The 23,617-nt window shown below is 48.2% G+C and overlaps 1 protein-coding gene across 1 annotated transcript in view; it reads right to left on the bottom strand.

Moving 5' to 3' along the window:
* Positions 1 to 23,617, bottom strand: part of EDARADD (EDAR associated death domain) — a 48,676-nt gene that overhangs the window by 24,291 nt on the left and 768 nt on the right. The window contains exons 2-3 of the mRNA XM_034662462.1: positions 20,631 to 20,670; positions 9,517 to 9,575 (exon numbers count right to left, since the gene is read on the bottom strand). Coding sequence (XP_034518353.1) covers positions 9,517 to 9,575; positions 20,631 to 20,670 — 99 coding nt within the window. The remainder of the gene's footprint in view (positions 1 to 9,516; positions 9,576 to 20,630; positions 20,671 to 23,617) is intronic.

A 23,617-nucleotide genomic window follows, 5' to 3' on the forward strand; every position in this document is an offset into this window, starting at 1 on the left:
AACCAGAAGACGTGAGCGCTGTGGCTATTTCCCTTCCCTGCCATTAGGAGAAGCACCTGTGGGGGTGCTTGTCAGAATGGGGAGACCAGCCTCTCACTCCTTGACTGGATGCCAACCGATGTGTAAAGACTCCGGGCCCAACCCTTTGCCACTGGGAAGGTCTGAGGAAGTGACAAGGGAGCTGTCCCTGACAAGTTTCCGCTGGCCAAGTGCACCGGAGCCATCTTGGAAGGAGCCTACTCAGGTAAGACGGTGTGACATACCACTGGGGGAGATGCGGCTGGGGCTGGCTGTTGGGGGCAGATGGAAACATTCAGCTGGGAGTGCTCCGTCCACATCAGGTCATTCTACGGTGCTGTGTTCTCACGTGGGGGAGGAGAGGGGAACCACGTCCCTATCTCTTTGGGCCTCAGAATTTCAATCAAGCCTGAGCTGAAGGTGAGGAGAGAAGCTTTGAGGTTTAAGGCCAAGACTTAGTCAAGTACGGTATGGCACTCATTTAAATGCAACGCTAACCAGATATTTATTGAGTGTTTACCGTGTGCCGGAAGACCGGTACTATTCTACCCATTTTACAAAGGAGGAAACCGACCGAGAGAGGTCAGGTAACCAGCTCAAGGTGACAGAGATAGGGGCCTCAAAGGTCTGTCCGTCTCCAAAGCCCATGGTGAGGCCAGTAGCAACCATAACATGGAGTCTGGAGTCTGAATGCCTGCGTGGTTCAAATCTTCGCTCCACTACTCAGTAGCTGCATGACCTTAAACAAATTATTTAACCTCCCTGTGTTGCAGTGTGCATTTGAAAAACGGACATGGTACTAGTACATCCCACATAGGGTCACCTGGAAGATTACATGAGTTCATACAGGTCAGTGCTTGGAATAACTCTTGGCCTTAAAAATGTTAATTACTCTTCTTTTGATTACATCCCATTAACTTAGAATACTTAGGATACCATATTAGGTTGAGAAAGGAGGGGTTCCCCGGGTGGCTCAGTCGGACTCTTGGTTTCGGCTCAGGCCATGATCTCAGGCTCATGAGATTGAGCCCGTGTTGGCCTCCACGCTCAGTGTGGAGTCTACCTGATATTCTTTCTCACTCTCCCTCTCCCCCTCCCACTTGTACTCTCTCTCTGTCTCTAAAATAAATAATCTTTTTTTAAAATTACATTGTCTGTACAGTGTGATTACAGGGATACACAAAATAGTTCTACCCATGTAAAGGAAAAAGGGAGGAAATAATACTTCCCTTATCTTCTTTTCATAAGAACATGACTTTTACTTGGAGGTTAGTTAGTTGGGAAAGCTCTGGCTTTCTGCCTGGAAGAGGACGTAAACAACCAGGGTGCGTGTGTTCTGCACACGCAATACCCCGGATGCTAGAAGACAGGTATTCCTCCATCCATTCCACTTATTAAATGCCTACCGAGTATTAGATTCCAAGATAAACGCTGTAATATAATCAACACCAAATCACTGAATGCTGTTTTAGGTTGAATTGTGCCTCCCCCGCCCCCACTCCAAATTCATATGTCGGAGTCCTGACCTCAGCATGTGACTATATTTGGAAATATGGTCTTTACGGAGGTGATCAAGTCACAGAGAGGTCATTAAGGAGGACCCTAACCCAAGAGGACGGGCTTCCCTATAAAAAGGGGACATTTGGAGACAGGCACCACACAGGGCCATACCTGGTAGCAGGTGGGAGCAGCCCGCATGTGTGGGGAATGACGAGTTAAGGCCATGGGCGTATCTGCACCCGTCACCCCCTGGATGTGTGGTCTACCCCAGCCTTCTTCACTCTGCTGTGCAGTGAAGTTCCCAGGGCATTAAGAACTGTCAGCGATGGGAGCCTACCCCAAACCATTTCAGTTAGAATCTCTGCGGGATGGGACCCAGGCACTGGCGTATCATAAAAGTTCTCCAAGTGATTCCTATGTGCGGTCAGGGTCCAGATCCACTGGGCTAGGCAGATCATAGGTGGGCACTAATTTTAGTAAAAAAACCTTAAATCTGTTTTCTCTGGGCCACTAATAGGTGTTTTCCATGTTTTGTAAATTTGTCCTTAAGGACTCCCCTTCCTGCCTACAGCGTCAGATCGCACAGCAGCCACCTGACACACGAAGGACCCCTGCCCCTTCTCTGTGCAAAGCCAGGCTCACAGATTATCCAGAGATGGTCAAGAAGGGCAGGTGCTGAGGGGATATGGCAGATGAAGGGTAAGAGGCACACTTGTGACGAATCTCACAACAACTGTAACTGCACATCCATGCTAATGTGAACTCAAATTACTCATTCCTCAGCCTTGCTGTGGAACAGGTGATTGAACCCATGGCCAGGTGCTATCCCCCTATCCAGTGATTTGGTCTGCAGGAGAGGAAGTGGGGTGCATCAGACCCACCTACGGGGCTTTTAGAATCGACGCCTAGGTTGGGAAGGTTCTGCCCTCTCTCTTCCTGTTCTGGAAGCTCCGACAACCTGCCCCGCTCCCTTGTCTCTACCCCGCCTGCCTCTCTCTCAATGATGGCCAGCAGGGTGGTTTCACTAAGGCCTCTGCACCCCTCTTCCTCCCAGATAACAGGACCAACCCAGTGCAGGACAGAGTCCTGGTCTCGAGGGGCAGGAGCCTGGCTGAACCCCAGAGTCAACGCCTCGAGCTGTGTTCGCTCCCTTGCGTGTCCTGACAGCTCAGCTGCCCTGTGGGTTTCTGGAGGGAGAAACCTGGCCTTGGGGGTCGCTGAAAGCCACACGGCCACACGAGCGGCTGGGTGGATGGCAGGGGGGAGGCTGCCTGTACCTGAGCTGGCCCGGTTCTTGATTTCTGACGACTTTGCTTGTCTTCTGCCTTGATTTTTTCCCACATGTTCCCCAAATGCGTCACTTGCTCTGGTACCCGGAGCACGGCAAGCTTCATTCTGAGTCCCGATTACAAATGGCAACTCCCGGCCAGTCCTGGGGCTCCCCATCCTCCTCCCCTGCTTCATTTCCCTCCAAGCACTAGTACCAGTAGAAATAATCGATACTGTACTGTCTGCTCCTTGTCAGTCTTACTTACTAGTTGCACGCCCTTAAAGCATCTCTGATGTCTGGATGACATTTTAAGAGCTTCAAAAAGACCAATTCATTTTCCCCCCACTGCCCAGATTCGCTGTTTTCCTATTTTTGACAGTGACCCCCACCCATGCGCCCAGTCACCAGCAGTCACCAGCTTCCCTTCTCTTCAGTTCCAAGCCCTGATGGACGTCAAACCCTTTCACTTCCTTCCAAACATGTTGACGTTTGGTTCTTGTTTCATTCTGTTTGCAAATGTTCCTATGAGTTGAATTATGTACTCCCCCAAGGAGACACATTGGGGTCCTGGCCCCCAGCACCTCAGAACGTGGCTGTATTTGGAGACGGGTTCTTTACAGAGGTATCAAGTTCCAATGAGGTCATGCAGGTGGGCCCTAAACCAGTATGACGGGCGTCCTTGTGAAAAGGGCACGTTTGTACAGAGAGCCACGCACAGAGGAAAGATGGCAGGAAGACACAGGGAGGAGATGGCCATTGACAAGCAAGGGTAGAGGCCAGGGACAGAGCCTGCCCCCAGCGCCCTCAGAAGGATCCATCTTGGACTTACAGGCTCCGGGGAAGTGACACCCCACTTGCGGAGCTTGACAACAGCAGCCCTAGACACCAGCACAGACGCTAGGAATGGCACCCTCCCCTTCTCATTCTCCCCTGCACATCTTCACTCAAGCCCTGGGGACCCCATTCCTGCGTGAGCACCACAGCCTCCGTGTTTCTCCCCAGCCCTCCCCTCGATGAGCCACTGCCGGGATGACTTGTCTAAAACTCTGTTCTTACGCCATCATTCTACACGGAGACTCTTTCAGGAAGCTCCCCAGGTCTGCAAGACCAAGACGACTTTGCCCAGAGCAGCGCTTTCCAAAGTGGAGCTGCTGACCCCGCTGGATGCCCGGTTGACAGCCATGCCCAGGTGGTGGGAGAAACAAGGCTTCCCTGTTCAGAGAAGTTGGCTTACCTGCCGAATGAACTCAACCAGCTGTCCCCGCACTCTCCTTTCTCTTATGGAGATGCGCTGAGATTCTCCAAGAATCTAAGGGAGAGTTTCTCAGCTTACCTGCCTCCGGAGCCTCTGCCCTTGGAGCATCCAGAAGCACTCCTACTCAGCTCTCCAGGCCGGAGGTGTCAAACGCTACTATGACTGTAGCTCTAAGCGGTCACCACTGTGTCCCTGGCACCCAAGAGAGTGCGGTATCGAAGACGCGACGGATGGATGGAGGCAGCGTCATCCAGCCTGCTGCAATCCCCTCCTGCCCCACTCAAGGGTCGCCACTCAAGGCGTTACTCAAATCTGACATCAACTATCTCAGCGTCCAGAGTCTTCACCTCTAAAAAGAATGCATGCATCTTTACCTATCCAGCCTTCTTTTTGTCCTGTCTCTGAAAAAGTTGAGATTCTTACTTTTATATTTTTGAAGATTTTATTTATTTATTTGAGAGACAGAGAGTGAGAGAGACAGAACACAAGAGGGGAGAGAGTCAGAGGGAGAAGCAGACTCCTCACTGAGCTGGGAGCCCAACGCGGGACTCGATCCCAGGACCCTGGGATCATGACCTGAGCCACCCAAGTGCCCAGAGATTCTTACTTCTCAAATGCTAACTCATCGATATGTGCCTAGGATCAGATTATTTATCTAAAATATGTGTGCGTATATCTTCTCTGCCAGAGTCTACATCCCTTGGAGGAAACCAATATGCTGGGTGTTCCCTACAGAACACTTTTTTTTTTAAGATTTTATTTATTTATTTGACAGAGACAGCCAGCAAGAGAGGGAACACAAGCAGGGGGAGCGGGAGAGGAAGAAGCAGGCTGCTAGCAGAGGAGCCTGATGTGGGGCTCGATCCCATAACACCGGGATCACGCCCTGAGCCGAAGGCAGACACTTAATGACTGTGCCCAGGCGCCCCAGAACACTTTTTTTAAAAGTAGGCTCCACACCCAGCGCGGAGCCCGACGCGGGGCTCAAACTCACAATGCCAAGATCAAGACCTGAGCTGAGATCAAGAGTCAGACACTTAACTGACTGAGTCACCCAGGCGCTCCCCCCGCACCAGAACATTTTTAAGCACATTATAAATCAGTATTTGCTAGGAACATTAACCCTGGAAGGAAAATAAACCCCACTAATTATTATACTTCTCCTTCTCCTGTTCTGGGTATCTTCACTCCTGGTAATACCTTATCCTTCAAAATCCACTGTTTCCCATCCTGAAAAGAACCAGCATTGTTCCTGTATTTCTAACACCCTCAAACAAGAATTTTTTTCCCCCTGTTCCCTTAAGGAATCTGACAGGACTGAATGAACTTTCTTATCACCCACTGATTCTTTAAACCCTGCAATTACATTTTTGTCCTGAGGACCGATTTCTGCTTCTGAGCTCCTTTCCTTCTTCTGGCCTCAAAATGAGGTGTTCCTCAAGCTTCCACCCTTGGCTCCTTTCTTTGTTTTTCTACAAGGACTCCCTCCTTGGAAGTCTTGTCCACTCCTGAGGCTTCAGCTGTAACATCCTAACGTGAGACTCTTAAACCAGGCCCTAGAGCTGCATTTTCTGGCACTTACTGGGCATTGCCGCAAATCTCACACACCCCAACCTCTACAAGCCTTCATCTCCTGTTTCACAGCCCATAGACAAACAGAACTTAATCCCAGCAATACGTGAATCCTATCTTCTTCCTGAATTCTCTATTTATATTTTTGGTAGGAAAAGCTTCCAGGTACAGGCTTAAAATTTACCCTCATCTTCTCTGCAGTCCCCCTGGGCTCCTGAATATGGTCATGGGGCCATCACTCATGAAGCCCAATACCTTTCATCCATCCGTGTCTGGCTCCAAGTTATCCCTCAGCCTTATCACCCAGGATCTCCTAATACTTCAGCTCCAGGCAAAGTCTTTGTCAGTAACTCTCTCCTCAGACCTTGACGGGTACCATTGCTGGTCCTGCCATCGGACACGCATCCCAGAATCACTTCCATGTCAGAGATGGTAACACCACGCAGCCATTCAAACTGACAGCACAGCCATGTCGCAAACTGGATAACGTTTGTGAGATGACATTACACGACAAAAGCAAGATATATTTACAGTTGTTATAATTATTCATATGAAAAAAATGTATGAGGGAATACATCCAAATGGTAAAAAATGGTTATATTAGAGTAGTGAAATTGTGAATGAAGTTTTTCATTTTCCTAGATTCTAACTTTTACTTAGTGTGGTACTTATTTATTGTTAAATTTTTAAAAAAGATTTTACTTATTTATTTGTCAGAGAGAGAGCACAAGCAGGGGAAGGGGCAGAGGAAGAAGGAGGCTCCCTGCTGAGCAAGGAGCCTGACGTGGGACTCAATCACAGGACCCTGGGATCATGATCTGATCCAAAGGCAGATGCTTCACTGACTGAGCCACCCAGGCGTCCCTTAGTGTTGTTTTGTTTTTAAGATTTTACTTATTTATTTGACAGAGCGAGAGAGGGAACACAAGCAGGGGGAGAGGGAGAGGAAGAAGCAGGCTCCCAGCGGAGGAGCCCGATGCGGGACTTGATCCCAGGACCTCGGGATCACGCCCTGAGCTGAAGGCAGACCCTTAACAACTGAGCCACCCAGGTGTCCCCCTTAGTGTGGTTTTTAAAATACATTTTTACTTTAGGGGGTGGCTCAGTCAGATAAGCAGCCAACTCTTGGTTTCAGGTCAGGTCGTGATCTCGGGGTTATGGGATTAAGCCCCACGTTGGGCTCCAAGCTCAGCATGGAGTCGGCTTGAGAGTCTCTCTCCCTCTCCCTCTGCCCCTCCCCCCACTTGCACATTCTCTCTAAAATAATTAAATCTTAAAATAAACTATTTTTATCTTAGAGTAGTTTGAGAATTACAGATAACTTGAGAAGATGGTATAGAGAGTCCTGTATACCCTATACCCCATTCCCTTCATTACTAACACCTTACATTAGTACGGTTCTTTTGTCACAACTAAATGAGCCCAGTACTTTCATGTGGTTTCTAGAACTTGAAAGATAAAACTTTAGTTTGATAAAACCAATTAAACACATAAATAGAGGAAAATATCACTCTTCCTATAACCTCTAGCTCTGAGTGAGTAACCTGATATTATTTTTATTATTTCCTCTTGGCATGGACTATTGGCTACAAACTGGAACAATTTTGCTTTAGTCTCATTGGCCAGATGTTTGCGCATGTGGCTCACGTAACTGAAACTTTACTGTGGGCTAAAGGTTCTGGAAAGTGTGTTCTTGAACATAGAGTTCCACAGACTTTTTGTTTTTCTAAGTAGGCTCCATGCCCAGCGTGAAGCCCGGCGTGGGGCTTGAACTCACAGCCCTGGGAGCAAGACCTGAGCTGAGATCAAGAGTCAGATGCTTAACCGACTGAGCCACCCAGCCGTCCCAAGTTCCATGAATGTTTTTAAGCCCTGTGAACCATCCCCACACCTAGAATCTCATGTTGGGGCCCTGGTTCGCCAGCGACTCCGTAAGCTCTGCAGGGGTCTTCTCTCCTCCCTGCCCGCCCCCTGCTTTTTCTTACGTCCAAGAACACCCAGTCCAGGTCTGGTCTCAGCAGATGCTCAAACAAATCACACTTGCAATAAACTGTAGAAGTAGGACAGGCTCTAGCAGATGGGGTATGGATTTAAGGTCCTAAAAGTAAAGGATTCTTCAGGAAATTTTGTCTGAGAAGTCGAATTCAGCTCTGCACACCAGGACACTGCGATGTTCTCCCTCCGCCTCAAAGAGGCAGATTTTAGTTTTCAAATAATAATAGCACTCACACATCAAATGTTACGTATTCTGAAGAACATATTTTCGGCTTGCTTTAAATGTCGGACCTCTGGAAAATGGACTGTGGGGTGTTTTTGTTTTGGTTGGTTTTTTTAAACGTGTCACCCCTAGTGAGTTTTCTCTGTTCTAACTGCCAAGTTGGTTTCAAAGAATCCTCTGGATACCCAGCAGTTAGACCCAGTTCTATAGATGATGCACAGAAATAACGACCTGAAGGAGCTAGGTACAGTCCCACCTTATGTAGGGACAGGCAATTTCTTTTACAACAGAACTGAAAACAATCTCAAATAGGTTTCTTCCCCTTTTATTCATCAACAGATCCATTTTCATCTTGTAGGATAGACTCCACTTCATATAGCCAGACCCGTGACACTAAAACAGTTTCTGAACAGTGTCCTAAGGTATTTTCTGCACCTAATCTTAACTGGCTTTGGAAAATCCCTAAGAGCGAGCTAAACAAACACTGCAGCACTCTTGCATTTTCATGTGAGTCTATATCGTGTTACAAACATGCGAGGAACAAAACTTTGTTAAACAAATTAAGAAAGGCAAGAAGAGAAAATTTCATATTTTGGGTTTAGTACAATTGTTTAAATTTAGTCGGTGCCAAAGTCAATCATTAGATTGTAATTCCAAGGAAAATGCTAAGGATTACTAAGTAAGAATATGGTATTCACAGTAGGTGACCAAAGAGCCCCAAACCAAAGTTAAAAGCAGCGTCACTGACTACTTTCAAGAGAGCTGTGTAACTCAAAATTGACGGTGCTATCAACTACACTATAATTTTGCTTTTTTTGCAGAAGTGATCTGACTGTCCAAGAGTATCACTATTAATGATTTATGACAGACTGATGTCTGACAAGCAAGTCTAAACAGAACTTTCAATCTGTCTCACGAAGAATTACTTTGCTGTTAAGGAACGGGCAGGACCAAACTAGCCCATATTGAGGCAAGACATGCTTTTTGAGACACTTGACACTGTAAACATAGTTCAGCAGATGTGAAGTATTGTGCAATTCTGCTAATGAGCTTTGAGTGCGTGGAAAGCAATGGGCTGGACAGTGAAGCACACGGCGACCCAATGAACCTTCTGGAAGAATGTACCTCAAAAGGTGAACAATGGAATGACAGGCAATTCTCAATTTTGGGGGTACAGTTTTGTCCTTTCTGAAGTTTAAAATAACAAACCTTTTATAATCGGAAAACAATACCTGGATTTGCTTTTTTGGCAAAAGACAGGAAAAAATAACATGTTACTGAAAAAAGGAAAAGTTTTATAAAAACGTGTCAAAAATGTTATTAGACTATCCAGTTTTGTTGGGGCTAAAAAAAAAAAAAAAAAGCTTCTCATTCACAGCATACCAGCTCCATCTGAAAGCAAGCAGCCTCTGCTCTTTCATGCCCGAACACTGACGGTCCGTGTGTAGCCTACAGACAAGTGTTTTTTTTCGAAGAATGGATTGAAGCTCCCACGTAACGGGGAGTAACAGAAGTTGTATCCCTGTGCTCTATCACTGGGCTGTTGAAAGATTATTTCCAGACTTATTTTATTACCTAAAAATCCTCTTCTTTCTTTTCAAAGCTCTGGAAGAGAATTTCTAAACAATTCTCGATGGATCGGGAAGAAGCTGAGGGTGAAACTAGAGCTGAAACGAGTCTTACCTGATGTCGCACCTCACAGTCTGTTGGGCGGTTCGGAGTGATGGCATCATGTTCCCCAGCTGCAGGAAAAAGACACAGGGCTTCATAAAGAGCGCGCTCTGACACGTAAGGCCTAGAAGCAGGACTCAGGATTACATGCTGCTTGGACACCTGGTAGAACCAGGAAGGCGCGAAGTCTCCTGCCCTCTCCACGTCCACGAGTAAGCCCCCTGAGCTACAGCCTGCTGCCTGGGAGGTCACCAGCCACAGGCCCCACTCACCCCTGAGTACCAAGGTTCAGTTCCCTGCCAGCCCACAGAATTACTCAGAGGAGCCAATCACATCCTCCCAGGGAACCAGGGGCCCTCCGTCCTCCCCCCACCCTCACCACCTACAGCCCCGGGTTGTTCACGCTGCTCCAGAGGGCAACCACCCGTGACCCTGCGTGGCTTGCAGCGTCCCCCTCCCCCAGGCCATGAGGATAGTGACCCATAAACTGCTGTCCATCCCATCCGTCCAGTGCAGGTATGTGCGGCCATCCGCCTAACCCCGGGGCAGGATCCCTCCCTTAGCGTCAGGGGTGCGCAGGAGGTGGTCTGACAACTGGCCTCACGACCAGCACAGCCCGGCCACTAGGGAAGACACTCGGTCAGACTGAGCTAGCGGCAGGGGCTCGGTGGGGGCTGCCTGGGACAGGACTGCCAGTTGCTGGCAGACGTATGCGTGCTGTCTTCCTTTGGTGTCTGTCCTCTCTTCCCACCTAAAATGTCCTCGTCCCCAAGGTGAAAGCTGTTGTTCACCATCTGTCCCCCACTGTGATGCGTTGTCATGTTCCTCCGATGTTGGGCAGGTGAGCTGGGAGGATTCCAGCTCTAAGCGCCCTGGCTGGTCACTATGTAAGTCCCTGCTATCAAGGGCTGGGCTGGAGCTCTCGGGGGCCTGCGTCCAGCCTGGTGGGTACATGAGCCAGGCGCACAGGCACCATGACCGTACATGGCCAGTATGGGTGTGGGATGGCCCTTTGGGGGGTTTGCAGAAAGCAATGAGATCACCACCCCAGGGAGAGTGAAACAGGGCTCCCTGCTTCTGGTTGTTCAGGTGCAAACCTTGACCTTGCCTGTCTCCTATGCTGTTGTTTCCCTCACTACCGGCACACAAGCTCTCCTGACCTCCAAGGGCAACGTGGTTCACATCCATGGCAGCCCGTGGCCCAGGAACTGCTTACAGTATGCCAAAGGACTGACCCTGCGATCGCGGGCCTCATGGGCCCCACCTGACCCATAAGCAGTAGGACCTTCCTGGAGGTAGATCCCGACCCCAAGCAGATTGGCCTTCCCTATGATGTGGGCCATCAGCTTCCCCAGCCTGTCCCTATAAACCCCCCAGAAAGTCTGCACCATGAATGATCAGAAAGTGAATGCCGAGGGGAGCCTGGGTGGCTCAGCCATTAAGCATTTGCCTTTGGCTCAGGTCATGATCCCAGCATTCTGGGATCGAGTCCCGCATTGGGCTCCCTGCTCAGTAGGAAGCCTGCTTCTCACTCTCCCACTTCCCCTGCTTATGTTCCCTCTCTTGCTGTCTCTCTCTGTCAAATAAATAAATAAAATCTGAAAGAAAGAAAAGAAAAGAAAAGAAAAGAAAAGAAAAGAAAAGAAAAGAAAAAGAAAGAAAGAAAGAAAGAAAGAAAGAAAGAAAGAAAGAAAGAAAGAAAGAAAATGCGAAACTTTATGCAGGTAGAAATAAAAATATTCCAAGGGAATCTGCAGAGAAAGTGTAAAAAACAAAGGAAAGGCAGGGCTGTCGCAAAGCCCAGTGTCAGCCCGTTGCCTGCTGGCCACTGGGCCACCTGTGCCTGGCTGCAAAGAAGATCCTGATCCCCAGTTACAGGGGACACCCATGGCCCCCCTGCGGCATGGCAAGGGGTTAGTTCAAGCCTGACGCAAGCCTGGGGTCCCGAAACCACGTGCGAGCCACCACTACCGTATGGCGGGCAGCCATGGCAGGCCCCAACCCCCACGGTGCTGATTTGAGGCTCTGTGGAGGAGGAAATGTAGAAATATGAGCAGAGTAGAGGATTCCCCCACCTACTTGCACCCAGAGTTTATCCAGTGACGCAAAAAGAAAAGGGGAAGGGAAAGGAAAGCAAGATGGACAGAAACCTGGATACTGGGGAGGAGAGAAAAGGAAAAAAAAACCTAAAAACGGAGGTCCACAGGTGGAACCACTGACAAATCCAACATTTACTACAATCATTTATACAGCCCACAGATGAAAGAGTGCTGGATGGGGGGGCGTTGGGGGGGTTCAGTCGGTTGAGCATCCGACTCTTGATTTCAGCTCAGGTTGTGATCTCAGGGTCGTGAGATCGAGCCTGCTGTGGGGCTCCACGGTGAGCGTGGAGTCTGCTTGAGATTTTCTCTCTCTCTCTCTGCCCCTCCCCCCACTGCATGTGTGCACACAGACTCTAAAAAAAAAAAAAAAAAGTGCTGGATGCCTCCATGCCTGATGACATAGGTTCTGAATCCACTCTAATAGCTGCTTCAATGCATGAATTGACAAACCCTCATGGACTTAATCAGTACTGGGGCTCAAAATACAGTTACTCCTGGAGATGCCACTGAATGTCAACATGGTTTCCCCCCATAATCTTAGGAGAGCTCCTGAATGTAAAATAGAGGACCGGCATGCCTCACCCTGACCGTGAGACCTCCTGCTTTGCCTCAATTTCCCACAGTCACAGTACCCATTGCCCTGGAGCATCCCACTGGGGGCACAGCTTCTCTAACCCCATAAACTATTATTAAATCTTCACAGTTAGATGACTTGACAAAATGGGACCCCACAGACCTCTTAGTTCAAATAACTAATATGGCCCAATGTAAATTAAATAGGACCTTCAAAGATCAAAACTTATTATATAAGACCTGATGAGGGAAAGGCTGATTACCTACTGCTTCTCCATTTAACAGCTGAATTTGGCCTCCTCTTAAACCTGAAAGCAAATGAATGGCACCTCAAAGCGCATTACTGCACCCTAATGTGGCCCCACACCGATGCCCGGTATTATTGAAATTACTGACTCCATCCGATCAGCCACGAGTAAGCGTCTGGCCATTACAGATTTGGCCGATATGTTTTGTCCAGTGTCTGCTTCAGCAGCCTCTCACTTCCAATGAGCCTTGATCTGCAAAGGCACCCACACGTGATGACCAGGCTCCCCACGGATACCTACCAGCCTCGTCCTAGCACACAGTCTTTGCAGGCAAGGTCTCAACTACACCCGACCTTCTCCAGGATCACGGGTATGACACTACATGGATGACATCCTCCTCTGAGGACATCCATTTGACGTAGTCATCCAAGCCATATAAATATCCGTAAAAGAGCTCACAGAAAGGAAACGGGACATTGCCCCCCAACACAGTGCACTGCCCGGCCAACTTGGTTAAACTCCTAAGACTCTTCCGGTAACCATCTCTGACACTGCCAATAAAGAGTTATGGACCCTCTCAGAACCTACAAGTTAATACAAGTCCACCATCTTTTAGTTCCTTTGGAATTCTGGAGGCAACGTATTCCCCAGTTACATATTTACTTACTCTCATTGCTACAGTTTTGTGCAAATTGGTCCACCATGAATTTGGCTCCCTCCAACAAAAGTCTATGGTGAGCCTTCTCAGAGACCCCTTCAATGTCAGGGTTTCAACCACCTCCTCCCATTTCTCCTGGTCTCTGGACCAGCGTAATAGCCGTAAGTTGTCCACAGGCTTCTGATGCAAGAAACTGCTCCTCTCTCTACATCATGAGAGCAGCGATTGCTGGCTACATGCTAGGCCCTTCTGGAAATAGAGGCTCTCCCTGATCTGTACCTGTGAGTCTCCATGCCCTGCTGCCCACTATGCCTCGGGTCACAGAAGCAGCACCGTACAAGCTTGACATGGCTTCTGAGGCCTTGCTACTCAGTGGAGCAAAACCTGGGCCCTCCCGCTTATTCCACCCACAGAAGGGGTTGTCCCCCACTATCCTCAGTCTCTTGCTGGATGCCATGGTGCTGGAAGAGGTCACTCTGCTCAGATTCCTGGGTTACCTGGGGCGGGGGGGGGGCGCTTCAGATCAACTGAGCGAATAGCCGTGGGAGCTCGTAGACACTACAGATGAGATCACCACCATCATACATGATGGAGCCCATTGACAGGTGTGCTTTCCAGCACTTTCAGGATGTTCCTGGTAACAGATGGGGGTCAAGGGTCAGCACAATTGGCCAAACTTCAGGTTGTCATCTTAGTGATGGATGCCCTGGCCAAAAAATGGTCCCATCAGCACTTTTTTTTTTTTTTAGGAACTCTTGAATCATTGCCTGGGAGACTTGTTCACTTTGCGGTAAAGAACTCTGGGAATCTCTTGCCTCACAGATGAACAGACTATAAATCAAGGTAACAGATGTCTCTTCTTATAATAAGACCACAATATAAGGCCTCGCTAGACTACTCCCTATCCCCCTGGAGTCCAAGACATTACTGGACAGGGACCAAGATGTTCATTTCACCTCTCAGAATGCACAATGCCTGGCTCTAAAAGGAGCCATTCAATGGAACTTCCATCCACTCTACGGGCAACAGATTACATCGAAAGGTATAATGGGCTCCTCACAGAATTCCTGCTTTACTTACAAAGTTCAAACAGAGCCTCTGCCTGGGGTGACAATTGCCACAGGCACTGGTCATCTAAATTCATGCCCTCTGGGGCCGTGCACTCACTACACCAATGCCACACCACATGGCCCATTCTCTTCTGGTGAAGTGCCTGTTTTGCCATTTAGGGACCGTCTCTACCCTGTAAGTCTCGATCGTCACTAAGATTTAAATTGAGGTCAAGGCACCGTGGAGTCAACTGGAGTATAAGATCTAAGATTAAGACTCAGTGTCATGTGCTGTCTTGACATCTGGTAAAATCAGGAGGGCCTCGAACGGCCGAGGTACAAGCTGTCCACACTCTGTTCCGTGGATAAGGCCCCCTACTAAACACAAGCCACACTCCCCACTCACCCCTGAGTTCTGAGTTTCAGTTCCCTGCCAGCCCACAGAATTACTCAGATGAAACAATCACATCCTGCCGGGGAACCAGGGGCCCTCTTCCTCTCGCCACGCTTACCACCTGCAGCCCCGGCTTGTCCACACTGTTCCCGAGGGCAACCCCCCCCGTGACCCTGAGTGGCTTGCGGTGCTCCGCCCCCGCCCAGGCCGTGAGGATAAGTGACCCATAAACTGCTGTCCATCCCATCTGTCCAGTACAGGTATGTGCGGCCATCCGCCTAACCCTGGGGCAGGATCCTTCCCTCAGCAGCCAGGTGAGTAAGTGGCACTCCAAACACGTTCCCCTCTGCTTAATACCACGTCAGAATTCACTGTGCTGCTCTGTTCAGCTGACATCTTACTAAGCCTGGCAGGTAGCAGGCAGGGGGATTGCACCTGTCGTCATAGCTCAGCCTCTTAAAGTCAAAGCAAAGCCACGTCAGCGCTATTGTCAAAGTGGGATTGACAGTGAAAGTCAAAGAACCCGCAATGCATGATCCGTGTTTAACACCTTTCAAAAACTTCACTTGGGGAAGAAACCTCCATTCTTAGGTTGTTTGACTTAGGTGTTAACTTTGCAGCTCCCCGACTTGTGGTGAGGACGGCACAGACGAACTGATTTTGGTCCCATCAGATTTGAATCTTTACAGATTTCAATACTACTCTCTAAACAGTTGACAGAAATATAGGATGTTATGAAAGAAAGGTTTATGCAAACTTTTAGAGTTATAGAGCTTTAAATAAAGAATCATTTATCAGGGGCCAACAGCTGAGACTGAACGAGAAATTGGCTGATTCATCTCTTGCATTCGTTTTCATTCACCTATGAAGTGCCAGGCTGCTGGATTTGTTCAAACAAGGGGCTACATTCATGGCCTCCTACATGATTCCAACTAAAGGACATTTTCCCCCCTCAATCGTGTTATCTGAGAAATGTCAACTAAAAGCATGGTTCCTCATGAGGATTCTATATGGTATCTTTTGACACAAGAGCAGTAGAGATCTCGCCTCGGCCTACCCGTCTCAAGAGACAGTGCCCATGGTTCAGGCATTGAAAGCACCTGCACTGGCTAACAGTGCAGATTCCCGGGCCCCACATCAGACTTCCTTACCTGGAATCGTGGGGCCCCCAGAAACCTGACATCCAACAGGCATCCCACAGAATCCTGATGCATTATGGCAAAAAGTAACAGACGTGTGATTTCCGTCACACTGATTCTCAGAAGGGCTCCTGTCATAATGGTCAACCCAGCATTTTTGTGAAAGCATGTTTTTTTCCCCAATATGAGGACAACTTGAAGTTACATAGTTACTTTTGTGAAGTGGTACCCCAAACACTCCTCTCTACCCTCCACAAAAGGAAAAAAAAAAATTGTGCCGGATGGGGGCACCTGAGCAGCTCAGTCGGTTAAGCACGTGCTTTTGGCTCAGGTCAGGATCCCAGGGTCCTGGGATCGAATCCTGCCTCAGGCTCCCTGCTCAGCGGGGAGTCTGCTTCTCCCTCTCCCTCTGCCCCTCCCCCTCGAAGCTCGTGCTCTCATTCTCACTCGCTGTCTTTCAAATAAATCAAATCTTCTAAAAAATTGTGCAGGATGGTCACCTTTGTATTTAAATCATAATTTGGGGGAGGAAGGTTGATTTGGGAGTTTCCTGTAGAGTCCCAGTCAAGGTTGAGTGGGAGGCCATGAACTTATGGAATGAGCAGGACCAGGGCACAGCAAATTGTGCAGGCAGGAGGGCTGGTCAGTCTCCTCTTAGAACAAGGACGCCTATTAACAAAATGCTGTCAATCTATGAGGGGAGAAATTGTATAAAATACAACATATGGGCTTCCAAGTTTTAGGGCAAACATTTTTACTTCTGAACTATTTTAGTGAATTCCTTCATATTTGTTTATTTTTCTCCTTTTTCAAATTGAACCACTACTTCTACATTTAGTTAAAAATTGCTCTAAAAGGTCCCCCCAAATATCATCTACGCTTGAGTTCAAATGCCTCAACTTTCGTAATAGAATTAGTCTTTAACTTAAAATTCTCCACAAAATATTTTGAACAATAAAAGAGCAGGAACCCTAGAGAAAAAGAAGCTAAAATCCTGATTGATTTGTGACGTATTTATGTGCAATGATTTCCCCTCACTGTGAAGAGTGGCTCAAAATCGGAATTTTTTTCCAAACACATTTTCTCTCAAATTGTGAAGAGTCGCAGTCCCTCCAGAACACTCGAGCCAGCAGTTCTAAATCAGGAGCTCTGCCATAAAATCAGTTTCACTCACGTCGCAAACTGCACGACCTCATCCTTTCTGAAGGTTGTGTGACATTCTACGTCTCACACGCCCCTCATCTTCTTCATCCATTCACCTGTCCACGGACGCGCGGATGGCTTCCACAGCTTGGCTCTCGCAAATAACGCAGCTATAATCAAAGAGTGCGTCTATGTTTTCGAATCAGTGTTTTCGTTTTCTTTGGGTACATACCCAGTCGTGGTGTAACCGGATCCTATGGTAATTCTGTTTTCAATTTTTTTAAGGCACCTCCATACTGTGTGGCACTATGTCCTACACCTGAAACTAACGTAACGCTGTGTGTCAACTACACTCAGATAGAATCACAGTAATAAAATGAGCCTCACCCTTAAACTAGCCCTGAGTGTAGTGCCTGCAGACTGTCATAGAGCAGCTCTCAGAAAACACGCCTGACAGAATGAACCCCCTGAAATCTCTAAAATTAGGGCAGGCGGTTCTCGGTAAGAAAACAAGTTTAACCACGTGCTTCGTCTCAAAAACATGCTGATCACTGGAGTTATATGAAATTCCCACTGTTGATTTGTGGTGAAAGCACATAATTCAGAGCCACTCTAGTCTGGACCGTGTGAGGAAGACTTTAAAACTGCCCATGAAGACAGCAGCAATATACTAGACGTATAACAAAGATTTTGTGAAACATGCCTAACCTGCTTAAGAAAATAAATTTTGAAGACTTTTTAACCATATGGAAATCGGTCTAGTTAATTACAGGCAAATCCTCCTTTAAATAAAGCAGGACCCCCTAAAATTCACTTAAATGTTAGAGTCCAAGCTCGGACTTAATTAGATTACATTTATTTTTAAATCTACACGTTAGTTTCTGCACTGATTCACATGGGGTTTCTTTCTGTAAAAACATTTACAATGAAAAAATGACCATAAATGTTTAATGATAATATTGGCCCCATTGGTAGGTATTAAAAAATACTAGCAGATATCAAGTCACAGATATTATTATTATTATTATTTAAAGATTTTATTTATTTGACAGGGAGAGCGAGAGAGAAAGCACAAGTAGGGGGAACGGCAGGCAGAGGGAGAGCAAGAAGCAGGCTCCCCACTGAGCAAGGAGCCTGATGTGGGGCTCGATCCCAGGACCCTGGGATCATGACCTGAGCCAAAGGCAGACGCTTCACCGACTGGGCCACCCAGGTACCCCAAGTCATAGACATTATTGAATGCAAATGTTGAAGTTTTTTTAAAACATTTTATTCATTTATTTATTTACTGAGAGAGAGAGAGAGAACATGCGTGTGTGTGAGTGATTGGGGGAAGGGCAGAGGGAGAGAGACTCTCTCCACTGGGCAGGGAGCCCAATGCGGGGCTCGATCCCACAGCCGTGAGATCATGACCTGAGCCAAAACCAAGAGTCAGACATTCAACCAACTGAGCCACCCAGGCGCCCTTGGAGTAAGTTTTTAAACTTCTAGACGTTATGTATAAGATGATGTATTTCTTTAGAGGTAAGAAATCATGTGCTTAATTATACTGTTCTCCGTGAATAAGGATAGCAGAAAGATCTAGTCACATTTCTCATAAACGTGGTTTTCACAGTCATGCTACTTATAAACTCATCACCAGTTTAATTAAGGTTTTGTAAATCTCAAATTCCAGGAGAAACCAATAACACAGTTACTATAGTATCAGGTTGCTAAGCAACCAGTCTTCCCCACCCCCCCAAAACAGGAAATCACTTTCAAGGGTGTTAAAAAAGATCTTTAGACAGATCAGACCATGACATCGCATTTCCAGAGTCCCTGCAGCTCAGTGGTCATCTCAAGCAGTGCTCTTTCTGCCACGGGGCTGGGAAAGCATCCTCAAGCCTGATCTCGCACACTTCCTTGGCCATATTTCCCTCTGCCATCTGATGCTCGCCTGTGTCAGGCACCGTCCTGGACTCATTTCACTCGATGCTCACTAGCGTCCTGGGAGGAGGAGGAGAACGCCATCCTTCCTACACCAGGAGACAGAAAACTGAGACCCTGAGATATGGAACCACCATTCTGAAGTTACTCAGAGTCCAGCACGTGGTCTGGCTACAGTTTGGTTCTCTTGTCTATGTGCCTCCCTGGTGGACACACCAAATCCTTGAAGCTTCTTAGGTTAAACTGAGGTCTGCCTCCCAACCCCTCAGGTGTGCATTTACACACAGGTTCCTGGGTCTGGCCCCAGACCTACCACATCGTGATTTCAGAGCAGCTGGGCCCAGAACCTGCATTTTAAACAGCCCCCTCCCCTCCCCTCCCCTGGTAATTCTTCACTGCACACTGAAGTCTAGGGAGCAGCACCCGAGACTGCCTCCCCTCTGCCCCTGGTCACCTGGCCTGCATCTTCCACCTTCTGGCTGAACTAGAGAATCGAATCACAGACTGGAGGATTCAGGACACTTAGAAGTCATTCACCAATAGGGGAAAGGGGGAAGTGAACTTGCCAGAAGCCTCCCCGAGTACAGCCAGGATTTGGACTCAAACCTGGCCTTCGGTCCCTCTTCTCTACATCACTGCCACTCCCAGAGGCATGCACAGGGTGCAAAAGGAATGAAACTCTGTGTAGTTTCTGGGTGTAAGGTGAAGAGTCTGGTGAGTAAGGACTGGAGGGAGGGGAGCCTTGGTAGAACCCTGCACTTAACTCCAGGTAGACCCTGGCGGGGTCCCTCCCCACCCTCCGGTCGAGTGACCCTATCACAAGGACTGCCAGGAAAACCCACATTAGCGGGTGCTGGGAAGTCCTACCTCTCCAGGAAGCTGGGGGCCCCCGACATCTCTGAAGCTGGTCAGATCTGATTGTCCCACACCCCGTCCAGCCCTCCTCTCTGGCTTGTCAGCAAACACAAGGTAAATGCTCCAGGAGGGCAACCAGACGGCGTCCACAACAGACACGGCTTTGCAAACTACCCCCCAGAAGAGATTACAAGAGGCTAAGCCTAGCCGTGTCTGTACCATGGCTAAAACATTAGTCCGTGAATTATAAAAGATAGGTTTTGGGGGGTTTTTTTGTTGTTTTTTGGGTTTTTGTTTTTTTGTTTGTTTGTTTTTTTGCTTTGGGGACTGACAAGCATCCTTTGCCCCTCTGTCTAGTAACAGAAGTCTCTTTCCTGTGGTTTGGGTGGACTTAACTCCATGCCCTCCCCCAGCCAACCTCAAGGCGCAGACCTGACCAGTGTCCTCCATCGTCCTGAGGGCAACAACTGATTCATGCATGGCCACATGACCCAAACTCCCCATATGACACTCATCCCTAGAACTGTGCTGTGAGCACGAGGGGGTGCCATCTTGACGGACACTGTGTACAGCTAAAAGTGTCGGTGACCATCTTCCCCACCATGAAGGGAAAGCCTGCCCCAAAATGGAGCCAACACAGATCAAGACAGAGCCATGAGAGACACAGAGACACTGAGCCTGACAGCATCCTTTAAATGCTTGCACCCAGCAGCATCCAAAGACCCTAAGCCAGTGTGTCCCTCCTCCCTTTTTAAAATGAGCTTGAGTTAGGTTTCTGTCACTTGCAACCCAGAGTCCTGGCTATGCTCACTTTACGCATCTTAAAAACACCATAGGGATTTAATGTATAATTTGTAATGAAACAACTTATAGATTTCAATAAGAAAATCCATGCCTGAGATAATCAACAAGTCAAAAGCTAAACTGTCACTATGTTTCTGTTTAACAACTTTAAGTAACGAGAGATGACTTTGACTAGTGCTTTGTTCAAGGTATTAAAATAATCACAAGTTCAAGTATTTATATTGAGTGTACATACCTTTAGGGAGTCCCGTGTCTTGAATGGGATATTTGTCTGACTGTGGAAACCAACAAAAGAGGAGAGTTATTTTTAAACGTCATAGTTCAGTTATAAGAGCAAAGTGAAAAGAAAGCTTTATTTGGGGAAAGTCATAATTTTAGTTTAAAACCTTGCAACTTTCTAGCCATGGATTTATCAACAGGCCTGACCCATTGCTTGCTTTTATCCTCGGCCTATAAAAATGAAATCAAGGTTGACAAGAAATTAATGTTGGAATATGAGACAAAATAATCCTTCCAAACTTCCTCAGCTCTGACCGCTAGACCACACTTCTTCTCCTTTCTGCAGTGCTATCCCACCCCCATTTCCTGTAGTTTAAAATTGAGGAGCATTTGTTTTCACGAATTATGGGGATAGACCAATTTCTTGTCCTCATTTCTGTGGCATTCCTTTGGGTCAACAAGCCTGTGGACGAGGCAGTCCTCACTCTTGTAAAGCCCTGTCCTGGGGTGACCAGGATAGGATTCAAAAGCCAACCAGCCTCCTGACTGCACAAGGATCTCAAAGATCTACTGAGTTCCTCAGCACTGGATGGGGGCAGTACCATGGGAGGGAATTCAAAATAGCAAAGGCTCTTGCAATCACGTGTTTCTTTCTTGGTACCCCAAGCAAGTATTTTGGAAACTCTGACTTCCGACTGAACAATGTTGGTCACTCTCTGATGACTTACACCAGAAGACTGGAATGTGCCCAGCCCCCCTATCCTGTCCCCTAACCGGCTCGGCTCCTCCTCCCCATCTGGGCCTTTGGGTCCACCTCCTCCAGCCTTGAAAAAAGGCTGCACCTTCCAAGTGCCTGTAGGTCTCACACATGTCTTCCTCTGACAGAGGAGAAAAACAAACAAACGTGGAACCAAAGATTTTATTTTAAAACCCCTTCCTTGTAGCTTCTTTGGAGCTCAACACTGAAGTTTCAGAACCTCTAAAAGCCTCGAACTCCTCTTCCACTGGAGAATTCCATCAATCAATCATTAATCACAGAGAACTCAAAGTCAAATTTTCCCCGAGACTAAATTCTTCTAGATAGTCTGTTCCCCAGAGCACGGAAAACACACCCGCACTGTAACACTTATCAGGCTGTTTTGAAAGTACGTACTTGCCTATTTCCTCAGATAGACTCAGAGCTTTTTTAAAAAAGGAACTATGATCTTTGCAACCCCACATTCTGACTCAGTGTTAATTAAACTTCAACCAAAGCCTGCGTGAAGGAACCAACAGGCTGGAGCAAATGCAGGTTTCCTGGAGAGGCTGACACTTGAGCTAGGCGTGGAGAATGCCCAAGAACTCGGTGACCAAGAGGAAGGAGCACAGTGATCACAGGTGGTGGGCACAGAGGAGCAAGTTCAGGGCGTGTGAAGGGTGATGGGTGTAGAAGCAGAGATGCACGCTGGAGGAGGCAGGGGTGGATGGGAAATGATGGAGCCAGTTTACATGGAAGATTCTGGAAGTGAGGTGAAAAGATTTAGGTGGGTGCCATTCCAGGTTCTTGGGAAGCTTGGCCCATCAAACTGGACGGAAAAGTGTTAGCACCCCTGGAAGGTGAGAAGGTGTGGGGTGTTTCAGCAGCAGCAAACGGCTACACACGACTGGCTCATCGGGAGGGATGCTGAGATGAGGTCATGGAGCCATGACCTCATCTGCCATGTTGAGTATGGGTTTCATCCTGAGCACCTGCAATGTTATGGGCTGACCTTGGATCCTCCCAAAAAGTTCTGTTGAAGTCCTAACCCCTGGTACCTTAAAATGAGTGACCTCATTTGGAAATAGGGTCACTACACACTTAGATAGAGGACTAGTTAAGATGAGATCATACTGGAGTGGATTGGAGCCTCCAGCCAATAGGACCAGCGTCCTTACAAAGAAGAGACGCAGACTCACGGGGAGACCCCGGCCACAAGCCAAGGCAGCAAGGGCGCTGGAGGGATGCAGCTCAAAGCTGAGAACCACCAGGAGCTGCCAACAACCACACAGACCAGCAGAGATGAGAAAGGATTCTTCCCCACCGGTTTCGGAGGGAGGAGAAGGGCCCTGGCCTTTCCAACCTGCAGGAGTGGGGGGCACTTAGGTCCCTGCCGTGCCGTCCTCTGTTGTGGCAGTCCCAGCAAACCGACCCAGGGAAGGTCTGGGGAAATCACTGTTTCCTGGCACGGAGAAGTGAGCAGAGGTGGCCGTGGCCCTAGGTGAGAGGGAAGGAGAACCTGATGTGGGGAAGAGAGTGGGAGCCCGAGAGCAGCGCAGGTCGGGTGCTGGGGAAGGGGACCGGAAGGACGAACTGAGTGCACGTTCTAGCACCCAAAGGCTCTTGTTTGGGGCTACTGCCCAGGGGATGGAGGGCGACAGCCACGGGGCCGTCCCGTACTCTGTCACTCTGCAATGCAGGGGCAGGGGATGTTTCCATACTGATTTCCGCCGTGGGTCCAGCTCTGTCCCCCATGGTGCCCCTTAGCGAACTTGTGGTGGGGACTCGAGACACAAGGACAAACACCTCAGGTCTTCAAGACACTGCGGTGCCTCGTGAATCACCAAAGACTTGAGGACATTTCATCGAATTACATTGTCTGATGGTATCATGCTGTGTACTTTATGTCATTCTAACCAAATTAGTGAATCAGAATTTTATTAATCAGAGTTCCTCTCCTTCAATTTTTTTTTAAAAAAGGAACATGTCACACCCTATATGCATAAGAACACATGTGATGTTGCCAGATGCACGGATCTGGTCCTAAGCAAGAGGGGGTCCCACAAAGGAGAGCCGTGCTCCAGTCTGGGGGATTGTATACGAATCCGTTAGCTTTCATGCTTCCTCCGCGGAACGGGGCGGCTGTCCTGCCATCTCGCGATCATGTGGAGGATGCAGAGCGCTGTGTGCGGCATCCTTGGCGAGCCTTCAGCACCAGACACGCCCCAGAGTGGTTCTGGGAGGGCAGGGCCTGAAGCCAGCTGCTG

Source organism: Ailuropoda melanoleuca, chromosome 6 (assembly GCF_002007445.2).
Source record: "Ailuropoda melanoleuca isolate Jingjing chromosome 6, ASM200744v2, whole genome shotgun sequence".
NCBI classification, from domain to species: Eukaryota; Metazoa; Chordata; class Mammalia; order Carnivora; family Ursidae; genus Ailuropoda; species Ailuropoda melanoleuca.